Raw genomic sequence first — 20,216 nt, forward strand, 5'->3', positions numbered from 1 at the left:
GGTACACTACTGCTGGTGGTGGTAAACTACGGCTGGTGGTGGTACACTACTGCTGGTGGTGTAACACTACTGCTGGTGGTGGTACACTACTGCTGGTAGTGGTACACTACTGCTGGTGGTGGTACACTACTGCTGGTGGTGGTACACTACTGCTGGTGGTGGTACACTACTGCTGGTGGTGGTACACTACTGCTGCTGGTGGTACACTACTGCTGCTGGTGGTACACTACTGCTGCTGGTGGTGCACTACTGCTTGTGGTGGTACAGTGGCTGGTGCCTCTGTTAATAACACCACTTGGAGTGCCACTACTTCAAATACTACTATTACTACTAGTATTAATACTAATACTTCTCTACTGCTGCTATATCTGTTACACTGCTGCTTCTAATACTAACACCTCAAAGTCTACTACTGTTGCTAGTACTATTACTATTGATAATACAGCTACTGTTATTGTTATTACCAATAATCTTCTCGTTATTTTTACTGATATAATATATATATATATATATATATATATATATATATATATATATATATATATATATATATATATATATATATATATATATATATATATGCAATAAGATCACAGTAAACAGGTGATTTCAGAATATGCAAAACAACCACTCTGAAAGAATAGAGAAATTCCAAGCGCTTTCGTGACTACTCACATTATCAAGGAACTATGAAAGTAAAGCATCCAAGGAAGCTATATAAGGGGTCTGGCCAGCACCTCACTATCAGATCCCACAACGGTTAAACACCTGACGCGCGCTGACCCAACTTGGATAGGTCCTTTGCACAACTCACCCACGAACTATTCTACCCAAGAAAATTTAAAAATTACTATTTGTCCAGTGTATTATTAAATTCTTCCCAAATTCTATTAATTATAAATGGATCTGATTTATATAAACCAAAGGAAATATTCATATTATTGTCAAAAGAAGATTCAATTATATTCCTGTCGACCATGGACTTGCTTGATACTACTTTCTCAACTTTTTGAAAATCAATTGGATGGTTAAAATCTCTTACATGAATAAATAGAGCATTGGAAACTTGTCCAGTTCTAATGCTATATTTATGTTGTTTTAATCTTAGTTCGAGATTTTTACCAGTTTGACCGTAATAAACTTTATCGCAAATTTTACAAGGAATCTTATACACACATCCATCAGCATTTTGGGGGGAATTCTTTATCAAAAGTTTTTTTACTGTATCAAGATTTTTGAATACAACTTTAATATTAAAAGTCTTAAGAAGAGAAGGCATATCAACCAAGTTTTCATGGTAAGGGAGAATCAACATATTTTTAGTTGAATAAGGCTGGTTGTCCCTTTTTGGATTGTAAAAAGTATTTCTAGCAACTTTAAAAGATTTATCAATTACATTTCTTGGGTATTTTAAATCATTACCTATTTCATAGATTTTGGATATTTCCTCATCTATGAACTCAGGACTACAAATTCGTAAAGCTCTCAGAAACATTGATGAGAAAACAGACAGTTTGACTCTATCTTCTTTTAGAGTGGTTGTTTTGCATATATATATATATATATATATATATATATATATATATATATATATATATATATATATATATATATATATATATGTATATATATATATATATATATATATATATATATATATATATATATATATATATATATATATATATATATGTATATATATATATATATATATATATATATATATATATATATATATATATATATATATATATATATATATATATATATATATATATGTATATATATATATATATATATATATATATATATATATATATATATATATATATATATATATATATATATATATATATATATAATATAATATATATATATATATATATATATATATAAGAAAAAGGTAGCTTATGAGAGGTTTTTACAAAGCAGAAGTGTTATAAGAAGAGCAGAGTATATGGAGAGTAAAAGAAAGGTGAAGAGAGTGGTGAGAGAGTGCAAAAGGAGAGCAGATGAAAGAGTGGGAGAGGCACTGTCAAGAAATTTTAATGAAAATAAGAAAAAAATTTGGAGTGAGTTAAACAAGTTAAGAAAGCCTAGGGAAAGTATGGATTTGTCCGTTAAAAACAGAGTAGGGGAGTTAGTAGATGGGGAGAGGGAGGTATTGGGTAGATGGCGAGAATATTTTGAGGAACTTTTAAATGTTGAGGAAGAAAGGGAGGCGGTAATTTCATGCACTGGCCAGGGAGGTATACCATCTTTTAGGAGTGAAGAAGAGCAGAATGTAAGTGTGGTGGAGGTACGTGAGGCATTACGTAGAATGAAAGGGGGTAAAGCAGCTGGAACTGATGGGATCATGACAGAAATGTTAAAAGCAGGGGGGGATATAGTGTTGGAGTGGTTGGTACTTTTGTTTAATAAATGTATGAAAGAGGGGAAGGTACCTAGGGATTGGCGGAGAGCATGTATAGTCCCTTTATATAAAGGGAAAGGGGACAAAAGAGATTGTAAAAATTATAGAGGAATAAGTTTACTGAGTATACCAGGAAAAGTATACGGTAGAGTTATAATTGAAAGAATTAGAGGTAAGACAGAATGTAGAATTGCGGATGAGCAAGGAGGCTTCAGAGTGGGTAGGGGATGTGTAGATCAAGTGTTTACATTGAAGCATATATGTGAACAGTATTTAGATAAAGGTAGGGAAGTTTTTATTGCATTTATGGATTTAGAAAAGGCATATGATAGAGTGGATAGAGGAGCAATGTGGCAGATGTTGCAAGTTTATGGAATAGGTGGTAAGTTACTAAATGCTGTAAAGAGCTTTTATGAGGATAGTGAGGCTCAGGTTAGGGTGTGTAGAAGAGAGGGAGAATACTTCCCGGTAAAAGTAGGTCTTAGACAGGGATGTGTAATGTCACCATGGTTGTTTAATATATTTATAGATGGGGTTGTAAAGGAAGTAAATGCTAGGGTGTTCGGGAGAGGGGTGGGATAAAATTATGGGAAATCAAATTCAAAATGGGAATTGACACAGTTACTTTTTGCTGATGATACTGTGTTTATGGGAGATTCTAAAGAAAAATTGCAAAGGTTAGTGGATGAGTTTGAGAATGTGTGTAAAGGTAGAAAGTTGAAAGTGAACATAGAAAAGAGTAAGGTGATGAGGGTATCAAATGATTTAGATAAAGAAAAATTGGATATCAAATTGGGGAGGAGGAGTATGGAAGAAGTGAATGTTTTCAGATACTTGGGAGTTGACGTGTCGGCGGATGGATTTATGAAGGATGAGGTTAATCATAGAATTGATGAGGGAAAAAAGGTGAGTGGTGCGTTGAGGTATATGTGGAGTCAAAAAACGTTATCTATGGAGGCAAAGAAGGGAATGTATGAAAGTATAGTAGTACCAACACTCTTATATGGACGTGAAGCTTGGGTGGTAAATGCAGCAACGAGGAGACGGTTGGAGGCAGTGGAGATGTCCTGTCTAAGGGCAATGTGTGGTGTAAATATTATGCAGAAAATTCGGAGTGTGGAAATTAGGAGAAGGTTTGGAGTTAATAAAATCATTAGTCAGAGGGCAGAAGAGGGGTTGTTGAGGTGGTTTGGTCATTTAGAGAGAATGGATCAAAGTAGAATGACATGGAAAGCATATAAATCTATAGGGGAAGGAAAGAGGGGTTGGGGTCGTCCTCGAGAGGGTTGGAAAGAGGGGGTAAAGGAGGTTTTGTGGGCGAGGGGCTTGGACTTCCAGCAAGCGTGCATGAGCGTGTTAGATAGGAGTGAATGGAGACGAATGATACTTGGGACCTGACGATCTGTTGGAGTGTGAGCAGGGTAATATTTAGTGAAGGGATTCAGGGAAACCGGTTATTTTCATATAGTCGGACTTGAGTCCTGGAAATGGGAAGTACAATGCCTGCACTTTAAAGGAGGGGTTTGGGATATTGGCAGTTTGGAGGGATATGTTGTGTATCTTTATACGTATATGCTTCTAAACTGTTGTATTCTGAGCACCTCTGCAAAAGCAGTGATAATGTGTGAGTGTGGTGAAAGTGTTGAATGATGATGAAAGTATTTTCTTTTTGGGGATTTTCTTTCTTTTTTGGGTCACCCTGCCTCGGTGGGAGACGGCCGACTTGTTGAAAAAAAAAAAAATTTATATATATAAATATATATATATATATATATATATATATACATATATGTATATATTTATATATATATATATATTTATTATTTTTTTTTTATTATCACACTGACCGATTCCCACCAAGGCAGGGTGGCCCGAAAAAGAAAAACCTTCACCATCATTCACTTTATCATTGTCTTGCCAGAAGGGTGCTTTACACTATAGTTTTTAACTGCAACATTAACACCCCTCCTTCAGAGTGCAGGCACTGTACTTCCCATCTCCAGGACTCAAGTCCGGCCTGCCGGTTTCCCTGAATCCCTTCATAAATGTTACTTTGCTCACACTCCAACAGCACGTCAAGTATTAAAAACCATTTGTCTCCATTCACTCCTATCAAACACGCTCACGCATGCCTGCTGGAAGTCCAAGCCCCTCGCACACAAAACCTCCCTTACCCCCTCCCTCCAACCCTTCCTAGGCCGACCCCTACCCCGCCTTCCTTCCACTACAGACTGATACACTCTTGAAGTCATTCTGTTTCGCTCCATTCTCTCTACATGTCCGAACCACCTCAACAACCCTTCCTCAGCCCTCTGGACAACAGTTTTGGTAATCCCGCACCTCCTCCTAACTTCCAAACTACGAATTCTCTGCATTATATTCACACCACACATTGCCCTCAGACATGACATCTCCACTGCCTCCAGCCTTCTCCTCGCTGCAACATTCATCACCCACGCTTCACACCCATATAAGAGCGTTGGTAAAACTATACTCTCATACATTCCCCTCTTTGCCTCCAAGGACAAAGTTCTTTGTCTCCACAGACTCCTAAGTGCACCACTCACTCTTTTTCCCTCATCAATTCTATGATTCACCTCATCTTTCATAGACCCATCCGCTGACACGTCCACTCCCAAATATCTGAATACGTTCACCTCCTCCATACTCTCTCCCTCCAATCTGATATTCAATCTTTCATCACCTAATCTTTTTGTTATCCTCATAACCTTACTCTTTCCTGTATTCACCTTTAATTTTCTTCTTTTGCACACCCTACCAAATTCATCCACCAATCTCTGCAACTTCTCTTCAGAATCTCCCAAGAGCACAATGTCATCAGCAAAGAGCAGCTGTGACAACTCCCACTTTGTGTGTGATTCTTTATCTTTTAACTCCACGCCTCTTGCCAAGACCCTCGCATTTACTTCTCTTACAACCCCATCTATAAATATATTAAACAACCACGGTGACATCACACATCCTTGTCTAAGGCCTACTTTTACTGGGAAAAAATTTCCCTCTTTCCTACATACTCTAACTTGAGCCTCACTATCCTCGTAAAAACTCTTCACTGCTTTCAGTAACCTACCTCCTACACCATACACTTGCAACATCTGCCACATTGCCCCCCTATCCACCCTGTCATACGCCTTTTCCAAATCCATAAATGCCACAAAGACCTCTTTAGCCTTATCTAAATACTGTTCACTTATATGTTTCACTGTAAACACCTGGTCCACACACCCCCTACCTTTCCTAAAGCCTCCTTGTTCATCTGCTATCCTATTCTCCGTCTTACTCTTAATTCTTTCAATTATAACTCTACCATACACTTTACCAGGTACACTCAACAGACTTATCCCCCTATAATTTTTGCACTCTCTTTTATCCCCTTTGCCTTTATACAAAGGAACTATGCATGCTCTCTGCCAATCCCTAGGTACCTTACCCTCTTCCATACATTTATTAAATAATTGCACCAACCACTCCAAAACTATATCCCCACCTGCTTTTAACATTTCTATCTTTATCCCATCAATCCCGGCTGCCTTACCCCCTTTCATTTTACCTACTGCCTCACGAACTTCCCCCACACTCACAACTGGCTCTTCCTCACTCCTACAAGATGTTATTCCTCCTTGCCCTATACACGAAATCACAGCTTCCCTATCTTCATCAACATTTAACAATTCCTCAAAATATTCCCTCCATCTTCCCAATACCTCTAACTCTCCATTTAATAACTCTCCTCTCCTATTTTTAACTGACAAATCCATTTGTTCTCTAGGCTTTCTTAACTTGTTAATCTCACTCCAAAACTTTTTCTTATTTTCAACAAAATTTGTTGATAACATCTCACCCACTCTCTCATTTGCTCTCTTTTTACATTGCTTCACCACTCTCTTAACCTCTCTCTTTTTCTCCATATACTCTTCCCTCCTTGCATCACTTCTACTTTGTAAAAACTTCTCATATGCTAACTTTTTCTCCCTTACTACTCTCTTTACATCATCATTCCACCAATCGCTCCTCTTCCCTCCTGCACCCACTTTCCTGTAACCACAAACTTCTGCTGAACACTCTAACACTACATTTTTAAACCTACCCCATACCTCTTCGACCCCATTGCCTATGCTCTCATTAGCCCATCTATATATATATATATGTATATATATATATATATATATATATATATATATATATATATATATATATATATATATATATATATATATTAATGCTGTTGCTACTGCAACTGCTATTGATATAACGGAGGAAATTAGAAATTTTGTTGCAACAATGTGAAATATTTATAGACTTTATATTAAAACCAAAAATGACATAAGATAGAAAATTGTAGCCCGGGGCTAATTTTAGCTTACCTAAATTATGCTAGTAAAGGTCACGGTAGATACCACAGTCAAGGTCACAGTAAAGGTCATGACGTTCACAGTAAAGTAACAGAAGATACATATGTAGTATCTTTCTTAATCATCGTTCCACTTTGAGGATGATACCAGCGGTATCACAGCATCACCCCTCGTAATAACCACACGAATCAATATATGATGCGGGAGACTAACGAGTCTCTGTATTTACTGGTATGTGTTATGTACGGGGGATCAAAAATTCGTTGCTGTTGGTGCGCTCATCAGGTAACATTTACGTAACACGGATCTTTTCCGCATGATAAGCCGTCCAGTATCTCCGTTGGTACTGTGACGAGGACGAGGCTAGATACAGTAAACAAACTATACCACGGGTGGGGTTTGAACCCGCTGTCAGAGTCTCAAAACTCCAGACCGTCGCGGGTTCAAACCCCACCCGTGGTATGGTTTGTTTTGCAGTCGGGCCATTACGATTTCGTGAGCCAGTTACATACAGTAACTAGAGCGTCTGTTGACGCTGGTATCTGAGAAATGGTATGGTGATACCTACAAGTCGTGGAAAAAGACATTTATGTACAGTTCAGGACGTTTATTAGAGAAAACGTTTCTTCATTTCTAATTAGGACTGACGAAGCCACTCGTGAAACGTTTTATCTAATAAATGTCCTGAACTGTAAGTAAGCGTCTTTTTCTCACATTCTGGTATCTGGTAACACAGATGGGAAAGGGGTAACCGTTAGCGCTGCAGCAGGAACGCGTCCACATGTAACCGCTGACGTGCGGTTCTATAGAGGGTGGTATCCACTACCACAGATGCGAGAGATGATCTGCCTCAGACTTAGTCATAGGAGCCGCAGGAGACAACAGATGAACACAACACTATTCCCAATACACAAATATCCCGCACACTGGAGAAAGAACCTTATAACGACGCTTCGGTCCGACTTAGACCATTAATTACTCATACACTGTGATTGGTTAACGGTCCAAGTCGCACCGAAACGTTGTCAGAAGTTTTCTATGTGCGGGTTATTTGTGTATTGCTCCAGTCACGGTCTTGTGTCTTAATATTCACTATTTCCAATGCTAAATCCATTGAGGTATTAACTTCAACTTTATTATTTTTCAGAAAACAGCAATATGCTCTTCTATTGTGCTTTGTAAGAGGTTAGAATGTCTGCTGGGGATGTACCGAGGAGCCCTAGTGACAGCGAGTCTCTTAACCACGAAGATGATACCGAAGAACACACAGAAGAGCCCGAAGTACGCAAGCCGGAGAACAAGAGCAAAACTTTTGGTGCAAAGAGACAAAACGATGTCCCAGTTCTCTTGAACCGCAGGAGCAAGATCGTCAATGGGTATGTCAAGGGTTCCAAGGACAAAAAGCAAGTGAGAGGTAAAGAAGAGAGAGATAACGAGGAGAGAATAGAGGAGATTATGAGGAAAGAGAAAGACAGGAGAAGCACTGACAGCGGAATTGGCAGGATGTCTGCTGAAGGGGTGGAGAGTCCCACGACTGATGACCAGGTGAAGAGAACAGGATGGGAAAGAGGCTCAGGAAGATGGAAGGATGGAGATGAGGGGCAGAGAGGAAGCGGAGAAAGAGGGAGAAGCAGAGAATCGCGAATGTCTGGTCGTGGAGTCCTGAAAAAGGAGGAGATGGCTCGCCTAGAGAAGGAGCTGGAACAAGAGATGAGATACAGGTGAGTTACTTCCTTGATACACTCGTGAACGTAACATTGTGTAAGCACGGCGTCATGTGGACTCGTTTCAAAAGTGTGTACCTTTGAAGTACAGGGGTGGAAGGCTGCCACCTGGTTAAATGAGTACTATCATGGGGCACGGTTCCTGGAGTGGGGTTGCTACCTGGTTGAATCAGGTACTATCATGGTGCAGGGTTATAGGCAAGGGGTTGCCACCTGATCGAATCATGTACTATCATGGATCAGGATTACAAATAAGAGGCTGCTTATTGGCTGACCTGGGTACTACCACTGTGGTGTAGGTGGTGCAGGAGTTGGGAGTGCCATTCTACTAACAAATAGTGTCCACATGACTATGTTTACAGTCCCACTTTGTTTCGGTGCTGTTTTATTGTACTTTCACCCTTCTCTTCCTCCTACTCCTGCATTGCATGATGTTTTCTATTGCTCTTCATACCTCTTTTGGTAATGACAATATTTACTTTTTTTGCTTTCAAATTATTGGCACTAGTTTTTTGGTACCTTTGTAAATATCAAAATTTCAGTCCACCGTCTCATTTGGCTTTGTATTCAAATGCCTCTTTAATATCAACATTTTAATTGTAACATCAGTAATCCAGAAGTATATTTATCATATTCATTCTCATCTACTGAAATAATGTACTAGCGCTCTCCATAGATTTGTCTTATAACTTTAACTGCTCAGAGACGTGTCTTACATTGGGCGTCCTTCTCTAGAGCTACACTGGAGCAGCTCTGCGTGGTCAAGCATAACTTGTCCAGTAAAGACCCGTAAGTTGATCATTCATTAAGTCACACACTCACATGCTTACGGATTCCACGAGATTAGTACGTCAACCCTTTTTCTGCCCCTTAACACTGTGGGTGAGAGAAGTGCATCATCGATATGGACTTTGTGCAACATTGGCGCCTTTGTGACCAGCCAGGTCTGCGCTAAAGCAAAATGAGATAGTGATAGACACTTGTGAAACACTTGGGTATCTCTACTACGGAAACCTTTCGCCAACCAGTGGCTTTTTCAGTCCAGTAGAGAGAGGAATGGTTGAATATTAGAAGGAGTTTGAAGTAGACACTGGTTAGCGAAACGTTTCCACAGTAAAGATACCCCAAGTATTGCGGAAGTGTCTAACTTATCAACTTGTCTGTTCTCTGAACCATTTATCTACACAAAATGAGATGCTGACTCACATCCACAGGTAGCAAGAAAAGGAGACACAGACGACATACAAATCCCCTAGAATCCGGTGCCTATGTTTACCTGCTACATCCCCCATGAGCTTATGTTCGTCAACACACTTGAGCCGTTGTAATGAATGTGACCCGCGAAGCAGATTTTTGGTAATAGTTTAGAGTATTATCGAGGAAGAGGAGCTTGGCTTTAACTTGTGAGTTAATGGTAGAGTGCTTCTTGATCAATAACGATGTTAGCTTCATGAAAGATCAATATGTAAGCTTGTTGACTGATCAATATTTCAGTTTACTGATAGATCAAGTAAGCTTGTTGGTAGATTATATAAAATTATCAGCCCATCATGCAAACTTGTTGATGAAGCATTATGTAAGCTTGTAGACAGATTATGTCAGCTTATTGGAAGATCAGCCTGTAAGCTTCTTGATAGATCAAGCAAACTTGTTGATAATCATAAGCTTGAGCTGGTTAACAAGCCATCATGCAAGCTTGTTAGTAGACCAACATGTAAGCTTGTTAACTGACCATCTTGAAAGCTAGTTGATATATAGGCTGTTAGCTTCCAGATATTTGACCGCGTGAATGTCCACGATCGTTGTTGCCTGTGATTTCATGTTCACTTGCAAACCTTCCGTAGCGCACATTAAACCTTTCCGTAGGACAATAAACGAGGGAATATGTAAATATGCTTACATGGTAGACTTCTTCAGTCGAATACAGAGGTGACTCAATATGGAGACAGCAGAAACAGTGGCGAGGTAAAAATAACGCAATCAGTCCATCAATGAAGTGGCTTTAGAGGTGGTCAGTAACCTAACCTGGGGAAGAGTTCGGCTCCAGAGTCGGGAACCAAAGTAACTTGACACGATGTCTGACCGTCATTTTTCAGTGTTAAATTATATATACAATTTCCGGTTTAGATACTGTGCTTTACCAGTTTAACGAGGACATCAACACAACTAATCTTGGTCTCTTTATTATCCTTCACGTTGAGTCCCTATTTTTATGTAGAATTATGTCGACACACTGTAGGAAGAGGAATGTATGGTAAATATTTACGCAAGCAAGTTTCCTAGAAATGATGTGTGTACATGTGCTTCAGCTTGTGTATTTAATGTATTTTTTGATCTAAAGGATCTCTCTCAGTGGGACATTGGGCTGTGTCCAACATGCATTACTTTTTGGAGCTTGAACAATTCAAACCATGCAAACATTACTAACATCTACGCTTTGCAGTAAAAAAAAATCTATACTCAGTGCGACTAGAGGCAAAATTGACTCCTATGTATATACCTGCTCTTGTTATTATTCCTGTACCTGTGCTGTTTATTGTACCTTCATTTGCACATGTGATGTATCATTTGCTTCTTCCTTGGCATCAGATAACTACCTGTAACTGTATCTACACCTGTAACCTGTAACTGTATCTACACCTGTAACCTGTAACTGTATCTACACCTGTAACCTGTAACTGTATCTACACCTATAACCTGTAACTGTATCTACACCTGTAACCTGTAACTGTATCTACACCTGTAACTGTATCTACACCTGTAAACTGTATCTACACCTGTACTCATATTTATGGCTGTAATTTTGCTTCCACATGTTAACGTATGTATCAGTTAACTCTTTTTTGTATTATGTACCTCAGCCTGTATAATACGTATTTTCCAAAGCAACTGCCTGAGTACCTCAAAGAGGATCAGTACCTGTGTACCTGTATGTCTTCCACTGTATATACTTGTGCTTGTCCCGGTACCTCTACCTGTAACTGTATCTGTACTGCTGTATACATTACTTCATGTACTACGTAATTTAATATTCATATATTCGTTGTATGTACTTTCCTAATTAATAATTTACACGGTATATTGCCACAGATTTTCATAACCTAAAAGTGAGGATCCCATCGTATCAAATTATCGAAGTGTAAACCAAAAGGTCGGTCATGTGAACACAACACCATACTGTACCATACTGTACCATACTGTAGCTATGATGGCTTAAAGTGGATGTAGAATGGTATTTCCCACGAGTGTGGCATAATGGCAGAAATTTCCCACAAGTTGCGTAGAATAGCAAGTATTTTTGACATGGGAGAATGGAATGTATTTTTGACAAGTATGGTAGAATGGCAACTATTTTTGACAAGTATGGTAGAATGGCAACTATATTTGACAAGTATGGTAAGATGGCAGGTATTTTTGACAAGTATGGTAGGATGGCAGGTATATTTGACAAGTATGGTAGGATGGCAAGTATTTTTGACAAGTATGGTAGAATGGCAGGTATTTTCGACAAGTTTGGTAGGATGGCAGGTATTTTTGCCAAGTACAGTAGGATGGCATGTTTATCTGACAAGTACGGTAAAATGACAAGAATTTCCGTTAAGTACGGTAGAATGTCAGACATATCCGCCAAGCATAAAAAAAAAAAACACTTGGTGTAGAGAAAACCTTTATCAGGTATGACTGGTGCCTTTAAATGGCTGCCTAATTTCTTCCTTCCTTCTTTCAAAGTTTCCCTTTAAAATCTTGAAAACGCCTCATCCGTGTAGACAGCCTGTACTGTCTGCTAGACAGCCTGTACTGTCTGCTAGACAGCCTGTACTGTCTGCTAGACAGCCTGTACTGTCTGCTAGACAGCCTGTACTGTCTGCTAGACAGCCTATGCTGTCTACTAGATTCATATCCCGCGGCACTACGGTGTTGCCCTCTTTAGGCCTGCCTAGGTCAGTGAGATGCGGAGCTTATCCGGCCTCACTACACGGCCTACCCTCACGGGTTCAACAACCTCCCCTCCACGGACTGGCTATCGGCCATTCCCTCACTCTGCCCGTTTTGTACCTCGGTAATTATATAAACTTTGACGGCAGAAAGGCCTCCGAAATCCCTAAGAGCACCTCGGTAATTATAAAAACCTTGACGAAAACAGAGAAGCCCAAGCTTGGACCTTGTGGCGGGTCACCTGCACGGAACCAGATCAAAGGGAGAGAAGAGGATGGCATCAGGAGTACCTAGGAACAAATGGTTATGGTTGTCCGATCCTCGGACAACCAAGACAAAAATGGAAATACGGATGTATTCCTGTAACTGGCTTGTATTTGTGGATTGATATTACAAATATATATCGTTTTCAAACACCAGCAGCTTGACAGTTCTCACAAACCCCGGGTTTTGAGAGAGGTTTTTACATCAAGAAATATTTCGTTAAAGTTTATTTTAGTCAGATTTGTTTCCAGCGTAGCCGATATTTCCGCTTAAAACAACGATTTCCTAGAGAACTGAGCAGGTACAAGTACTGTTTTAGGTTACGAGGTGAATTTACTCTTATTTTACAGGAAAACACAGAGAAGTTTGACAACAGGTAATCAGAGCTTTTAATCTATCTTTTCTACAAAGATAGATTCAAAGCTCTGAAATTATATTACCTGGAAAGAAATAGTTGTCGTGCTCTGCTCTTTATTTATACTGCCAAAAAGTCACGGATGAGATGTGGAGGGAGAGGGGAGGCAATCCAAGAAAGTGGAGCATACTCAAGGTGTGAGCTTACCTGTGTCTCGCACAGAATCTTGCAACCTCTACTGTCGTGCAGATACCAGCGAATGAATAGTGGGGAAAATTATTTTGGAGATCACAATTCTGAACGGCAGAAGCTTTACGCTCTCAGCTTCCTACTACGAAGACTACCGTCATTGGAATTCACAGACATAATAGAAGAAAGGGGTACAACACCTTTAACCAGGGATTGTAAGTTACACTCCGTAACCAATGTCAATGTCCACTGGGGAAAAATGGAGGATATAGATGAACTCTTAACGTTGTGGTGGTGGGAGGTCTTAAGTTCCCTATAAGGATAAACGGAATATATATATATATATATATATATATATATATATATATATATATATATATATATATATATATATATATATATATATATATCCTTTTACCTACATTAGAGTATCACTAATATTCCTAATTTACATAATTAGGCTACGTCAACAGAAGGGTGGAAAACATCGATGACAACTGGAGCAAAACATGGACTTACCTTATTGCTGGTGTGCCAATTGTCCTACGAGCATCTTACTTCTCACTTACCTGAAACGTAAACAAATATTTATTAGAAAAAGACACTTATGTACAATTCAGGACATTAGACAAAATGATCCTAACCCAAAAATAAAAATATCACCAAATTTTACACACAAAATGGTCACATCTGCACCGACACTCTTGAATTGCACTCACTACCGTCGTCGAATTAGGAGGCAATTTTCATGGGAGTTATCGGAGGTATTCCAGGTTACTAGTAACGAGTTCAACAACTTTGGTTACAGGGGGCCTGTATATTCCGACTGTTCCAAGAATCTGGCCCTAGTGACCGTGCACAAACACAGAAATTTTCAAGCCCATTGATTGAGGCCTTTTCAAGTTATTAGCAAAATCAAAACGAAAAGTTGGAAAATAAAAGAAAGAAAAACATTCAGGCAACCTCTTAAAGTTACCCACTTGGGGGATATCCAACATATCTTTATAGTTTTATGATGTGGGTAGAAATTGACCATTTTTGTAACAATTCATAGCGACTGAGATTACTAGTACAAGTGCGGTTACTGGAAAAGGCTTCTAAACAGCTTCAAACTTTCAACACTGTCGAATTTTGCTCAAATAAAAATCCTCATTCATACTGGACTGAGAAAGTTCTTATTTGCCAATTTTATTAAATAAATAAAGATAGGTACTAGTTTTCGTGCGATGACTGGATGCTTTCTGAGTTGGTATTTCTTTTAGAGGAAAGTACTGACTGATTTTTGATTATGTAGAGGAAAATATACCATTTTTTAATGAAGAAACTAGGATACTAGATTCAGTACCGTAACTTGTGAATATCTCGTTTGATTGTCTTCAAATCGCCAGTGCTGGTAAATAGCTGCATTATAAACTTATACCGCACTCTGTACCGTTCCTTTTGCATGCATTGAGGTAGGGGAACACCTGGGCTTACGGGGTACGGACATACACTTCTAGGATTATTGAGTTAGAGGGAACTGAACTTATGGAGTATGGGGGATACCTTCTTCGTATCTTTGAGTTGGAGTGTGCAGGATTTAAGGGATACTTTTTTTGGATAGCGCAACGATCGAAATACATCAAGTTAAGGACTACATTTCGCTGTAGGTGAAACTTTATTAAATCAAGACGTGACAAAACTGCACCTACAGCGAAACATGATAAAGCTCTATCCAGCGTGATACATGATTTGGATCAAGCTCTACCCAGAGAGAAACAAGACGTGAAACAGCTCTGCCCGGAGCGAAACAAGACGTGAAACAGCCCTACCCAGAGTGAAACAAGACGTGAAACAGCTCTACCCAGAGCGAAAAATGGTCTCTAATGTTTCCTATTCAACAAGTGTCTTTCTACCGAACTTAAAAAATATATGTATTGTCATCTCTCTCTCGTCTTGATCAACAAACGAGTGTAACTGGCAACGAACACTGAACAGTAAATGACTGCTGGCTCGGTTATGTCACGTGAACAGTGTCACGTCAGTGTGACTGACAATGTTGTTATATGTAGCTGAGACCAACCAGTCAACAAACGAGTATAACAATTGTATTCGGGAACACGAACAGGTGGACTAGGGGACTGCAGATTAAGAAATTTAATTAACTTATAACTGGGGCGTTGCCTATAGTCGAAATTAATAATGGTATTTGATACTGATCTTTTGTTTCCTTTTATGTTGTTCTTGCCTTTCTGTTTTAGCTTCCCTTGCCATCACCTCTCTTCCTCCTCCTCCTCCTCTCTCTCTCTCTCTCTCTCTTTCTCTCTTTTACACAGGGTTTGACAAGGTTAGGTTAAGGATCCCTAGCTTTATGGACAGGCTATTTACAGGTTAAGGATTCCTAACTTTATTGGCAAGCTAAGAGCTGTTACCTACATCAGCTCATTTGAAAGTATTTTTATTGTTATGAGACATACAAGTAGGGAACAGGATGAAGCTGGAGCCATCTGTGGGCCAGCATTTTCATCTGATCGTCTGACTTTATCTTGACTTCATAATACTGTACGAATGTGTTCCATACTCGAGTCATCCTGGGGATAAATGATCTCAGGCGAAGTGATGTTCTGGAGCTCTCTCTCTCTCTCTCTCTCTCTCTCTCTCTCTCTCTCGTGATAACACCTTATATTTTTATTCCCAGATTATCAACAATGAAAATATTGAATAAAATTTAAGACAAATGCCATATAAAAGATTCCACATTATATAATTGGATACTGTCAAGATCCGAGAGATTTTTAAAAGTTTACCTTCAAAATGTACATACTACAACCAGTTACATTCATCCTCCGAAATGCAACATTCCCAGACTGTCGTCAGAGTAAAGGCACTGTACTTCCTGCCTCTGGAACAACAATATCACCACTTATATTTTAGGGTACAGGCACTAATTTTCATTTTAAGAACTTCAGTATTCCTACTTATCCTTCAAATACGTGGGAATGTTGCTGTTTCTACTTCCAGAATCCCGGCATCCCCACCGTACTTCCCACCTCAAGAGCTGCAATATCCCTACTTACCTTTAAGAGTACAGGCACTGTACTCCCCACCTCCAGGACAGAAACATCCCACTTTCCTTTATCGTACAGGCACTGTACTACCCGCCTCCAGAACATCTCCCTTCCTATATACTAGACTAGTTGTTTAATAGTGTTAACGCTTCAGGTTCGAACCTATGAACTCCGACGTTTTAGGCTAGAGGAACCTCCAGAACCACAACATCTTCGTCCAATCTTCAGAGAACAGGAGCTGCACTTGTCACCTCCAGAACTCCATTTCATCTAACGTGTTTCCGTTAATCCATTGAGATCATCGCTGTATTACGACCTGCCTGACACATCCCCTTTGTCTGCTAAACCACACAGTTTTTGAATTTCAGGATATCCCAAGTATACACAAGAAATACACAGGCATACACAAGATATATGCACAGGTATACATAAGATATATACACAGGTATACATAAGATATATACCCAGGTATATATAAGATATATACTCAGGTATACATAAGATATATACTCAGGTATACACAAGATATATTATATAGAGCATTGTAGGCAGATCAGTGTTCCTACCATTGTACTAAGATAGTGTTCCTGCTATTGTACAGAGATCATGGTGTTCCTGCCATTGTACTGGTAACATTGTGTTCCTGCCATTGTACTGGTAACATGGTGTTCCTGCCATTGTACTGGTAACATTGTGTTCCAACCAATAATTTAGAGTATTTTTACTATTTATCTAGTTAAAACTAATTAATATCTAGTGCAGGAGTAATGTCACGACTACTACTGATAATAATAATAATAATAATAATAATAATAATAAAAACAATAATAATAAATTATTGTTATTATAATCTTGGGGATGACATATGATGGAAGGAGCTGCCACGTCTAATTCCTTGGATCAAAAGCCCTTCACCGGCATCAAGGCACCTCTCAAGAGAGTACTTAATATTTCCAAGCTTTGTCAGGCTAAGGCTGTGTAGAGTAATGCCGCTAAATTGTCCATAGACGCTATAGAGCGGTTCATTACCTCCCATGGCTATATTTTTTCTGTGCTGTATGAGGTAGATTATGGTGCCATAGAAGCTGTATTTTCCTGAGCTGTGTATAGAAATAAGGAAACTAAATATGCTATTCTCTTAGTCTTTGTATAGAAGTATAGTGAAATTGGTCTTAGGCGTTAAATGGCGAGAGAGAGAGAGAGAGAGAGAGAGAGAGAGAGAGAGAGAGAGAGAGAGAGAGAGAGAGAGAGAGAGAGAGAGAGAGAAATAGAGGGAGAGAGAGAGAGAAATAGAGGCTTTCTTTGTGCGTAACCTACAGTTTGTATACTACACAATAAACAGAGAAGTCGAGGCTTTGTTTACCTTCTGAGAATGCATTATGTTACAACCTTGGCCACCCTCCATCACTCCTTCCTTCCCCCCTCCCACCAGTCCTCCATCACTCCCTCCCACCAGTCCTCCATCACTCCCTCCCACCAGTCCTCCATCACTCCCTCCCACCAGTCCTCCATCACTCCCTCCCACCAGTCCTCCATCACTCCCTCCCACCAGTCCTCCATCACTCCCTCCCACCAGTCCTCCATCACTCCCTCCCACCCCCCATCACTCCCTCCCCCATCACTCCCCCCCACCAGTCCTCCATCACTCCCTCCCACCAGTCCTCCATCACTCCCTCCCACCAGTCCTCCATCACTCCCTCCCACCAGTCCTCCATCACTCCCTCCCACCAGTCCTCCATCACTCCCTCCCACCAGTCCTCCATCACTCCCTCCCACCAGTCCCCCATCACTCCCTCCCACCAGTCCTCCATCACTCCCTCCCACCTCCCCCATCACTCCCTCCCACCAGTCCCCCATCACCAGTCCTCCATCACTCCCTCCCACCAGTCCCCCATCACTCCCTCCCACCAGTCCTCCATCACTCCCTCCCACCAGTCCCCCATCACTCCCTCCCACCAGTCCCCCATCACAACCTCCCACCAGTCCTCCCCATCACTCCCTCCCACCAGTCCTCCATCACTCCCTCCCACCAGTCCTCCATCACTCCCTCCCACCAGTCCCCCATCACTCCCTCCCACCAGTCCCCCATCACTCCCTCCCACCAGTCCCCCATCACTCCCTCCCACCAGTCCTCCATCACTCCCTCCCACCAGTCCCCCATCACTCCCTCCCACAAGTCCCCCATCACTCCCTCCCCCATCACTCCCTCCCACCAGTCCCCCATCACTCCCTCCCACCAGTCCCCATCACTCCCTCCCACCAGTCCCCCCATCACTCCCTCCCACCAGTCCCCCATCACTCCCTCCCACCAGTCCCCCATCACTCCCTCCCACCAGTCCCCCATCACTCCCTCCCACCAGTCCCCCATCACTCCCTCCCACCAGTCCCCCATCACTCCCTCCCACCCGTCCCCCCTCACTCCCTCCCACCAGTTCCCCATCACTCCCTCCCACCAGTCCCCCATCACTCCCTCCCACCAGTCCCCCATCACTCCCTCCCACCAGTCCCCCATCAGTCCCTCCCACCAGTCCCCCATCACTCCCTCCCACCAGTCCCCCATCACTCCCCCATCCCCCCTCCCACCAGTCCCCATCATCCCACCAGTCCCCCATCACTCCCTCCCACCAGTCCCCCATCACTCCCTCCCACCAGTCCCCCATCACTCCCTCCCACCAGTCCCCCATCACTCCCTCCCACCAGTCCCCCATCACTCCCTCCCACCAGTCCGCCATCACTCCCACCAGTCCCCCCACTCCCTCACTCCCTCCCACCAGTCCCCCATCACTCCCTCCCACCAGTCCCCAATCACTCCCTCCCACCAGTCCCCCAGTCCCCCATCACTCCCTCCCACCAGTCCACCATCACTCCCTCCCACCAGTCCATCACTCCCTCCCACCAGTCCATCACTCCCTCCCACCAGTCCCCCATCACTCCCTCCCACCAGTCCCCCATCACTCCCTCCCACCAGTCCCCCATCACTCCCTCCCACCAGTCCCCCATCACTCCCTCCCACTCCCTCCCACCAGTCCCCCATCACTCCCTCCCACCAGTCCTCCATCACTCCCTCCCACCAGTCCTCCATCACTCCCTCCCACCAGTCCCCCATCACTCCCTCCCACCAGTCCTCCATCACTCCCTCCCACCAGTCCCCCATCACTCCCTCCCACCAGTCCTCCATCACTCCCTCTCACCAGTCCTCCATCACTCCCTCCCACCAGTCCCCCATCACTCCCACCAGTCCCCCATCACTCCCTCCCACCAGTCCTCCATCACTCCCTCCCACCAGTCCTCCATCACTCCCACCAGTCCCCCATCACTCCCTCCCACCAGTCCTCCATCACTCCCACCAGTCCCCCATCACTCCCTCCCACCAGTCCTCCATCACTCCCTCCCACTAGTTCTCCATCACTCCCTCCCACCAGTCTTCCATCACTCCCTCCCACCAGTCCCCCATCACTCCCTCCCACCAGTCCCCCATCACTCCCTCCCACAAGTCCCCAATCACTCCCTCCCACAAGTCCTCCATCACTCCCTCCCACCAGTCCCCCATCACTCCCTCCCACCAGTCCCCCATCACTCACTTCCACCAGTCCCCCATCACTCCCTCCCACCAGTCCCTCATCACTCCCTCCCACCAGTCCTCCATCACTCCCTCCCACCAGTCCCCCATCACTCCCTCCAACCAGTCCTCCATCACTCCCTCCCACCAGTCCCCCATCACTCCCTCTCACCAGTCCTCCATCACTCCGTCCTACCAGTCCCCCATCACTCCCTCCCACCAGTCCTCCATCACTCCCTCCCACCAGTCCCCCATCACTCCCACCAGTCCCCCATCTCTCCCTCCCACCAGTCCTCCATCACTCACTCCCACCAGTCCTCCATCACTCACTCCCACCAGTCCTCCACCACTCCCTC

The 20,216-nt window shown here is 42.2% G+C and overlaps 1 protein-coding gene across 5 annotated transcripts in view; it reads left to right on the top strand.

Annotated features, from left to right (window-relative positions):
- Positions 1-20,216, top strand: part of LOC128703708 (cilia- and flagella-associated protein 251-like) — a 57,265-nt gene that overhangs the window by 8,392 nt on the left and 28,657 nt on the right. For 3 of the 5 annotated variants that reach the window (XM_070101323.1, XM_070101325.1, XM_070101324.1), the window contains exons 2-3: positions 7,934-8,507; positions 9,246-9,299. In XM_070101323.1, coding sequence (XP_069957424.1) covers positions 7,978-8,507; positions 9,246-9,299 — 584 coding nt within the window. In that variant the 5' untranslated portion in view covers positions 7,934-7,977. The remainder of the gene's footprint in view (positions 1-7,933; positions 8,508-9,245; positions 9,300-20,216) is intronic. The other 2 variants (XM_070101326.1, XM_070101327.1) reach the window with 1 other exon arrangement.

This window comes from Cherax quadricarinatus, chromosome 76 (assembly GCF_038502225.1).
Source record: "Cherax quadricarinatus isolate ZL_2023a chromosome 76, ASM3850222v1, whole genome shotgun sequence".
Classification (NCBI taxonomy): Eukaryota; Metazoa; Arthropoda; class Malacostraca; order Decapoda; family Parastacidae; genus Cherax; species Cherax quadricarinatus.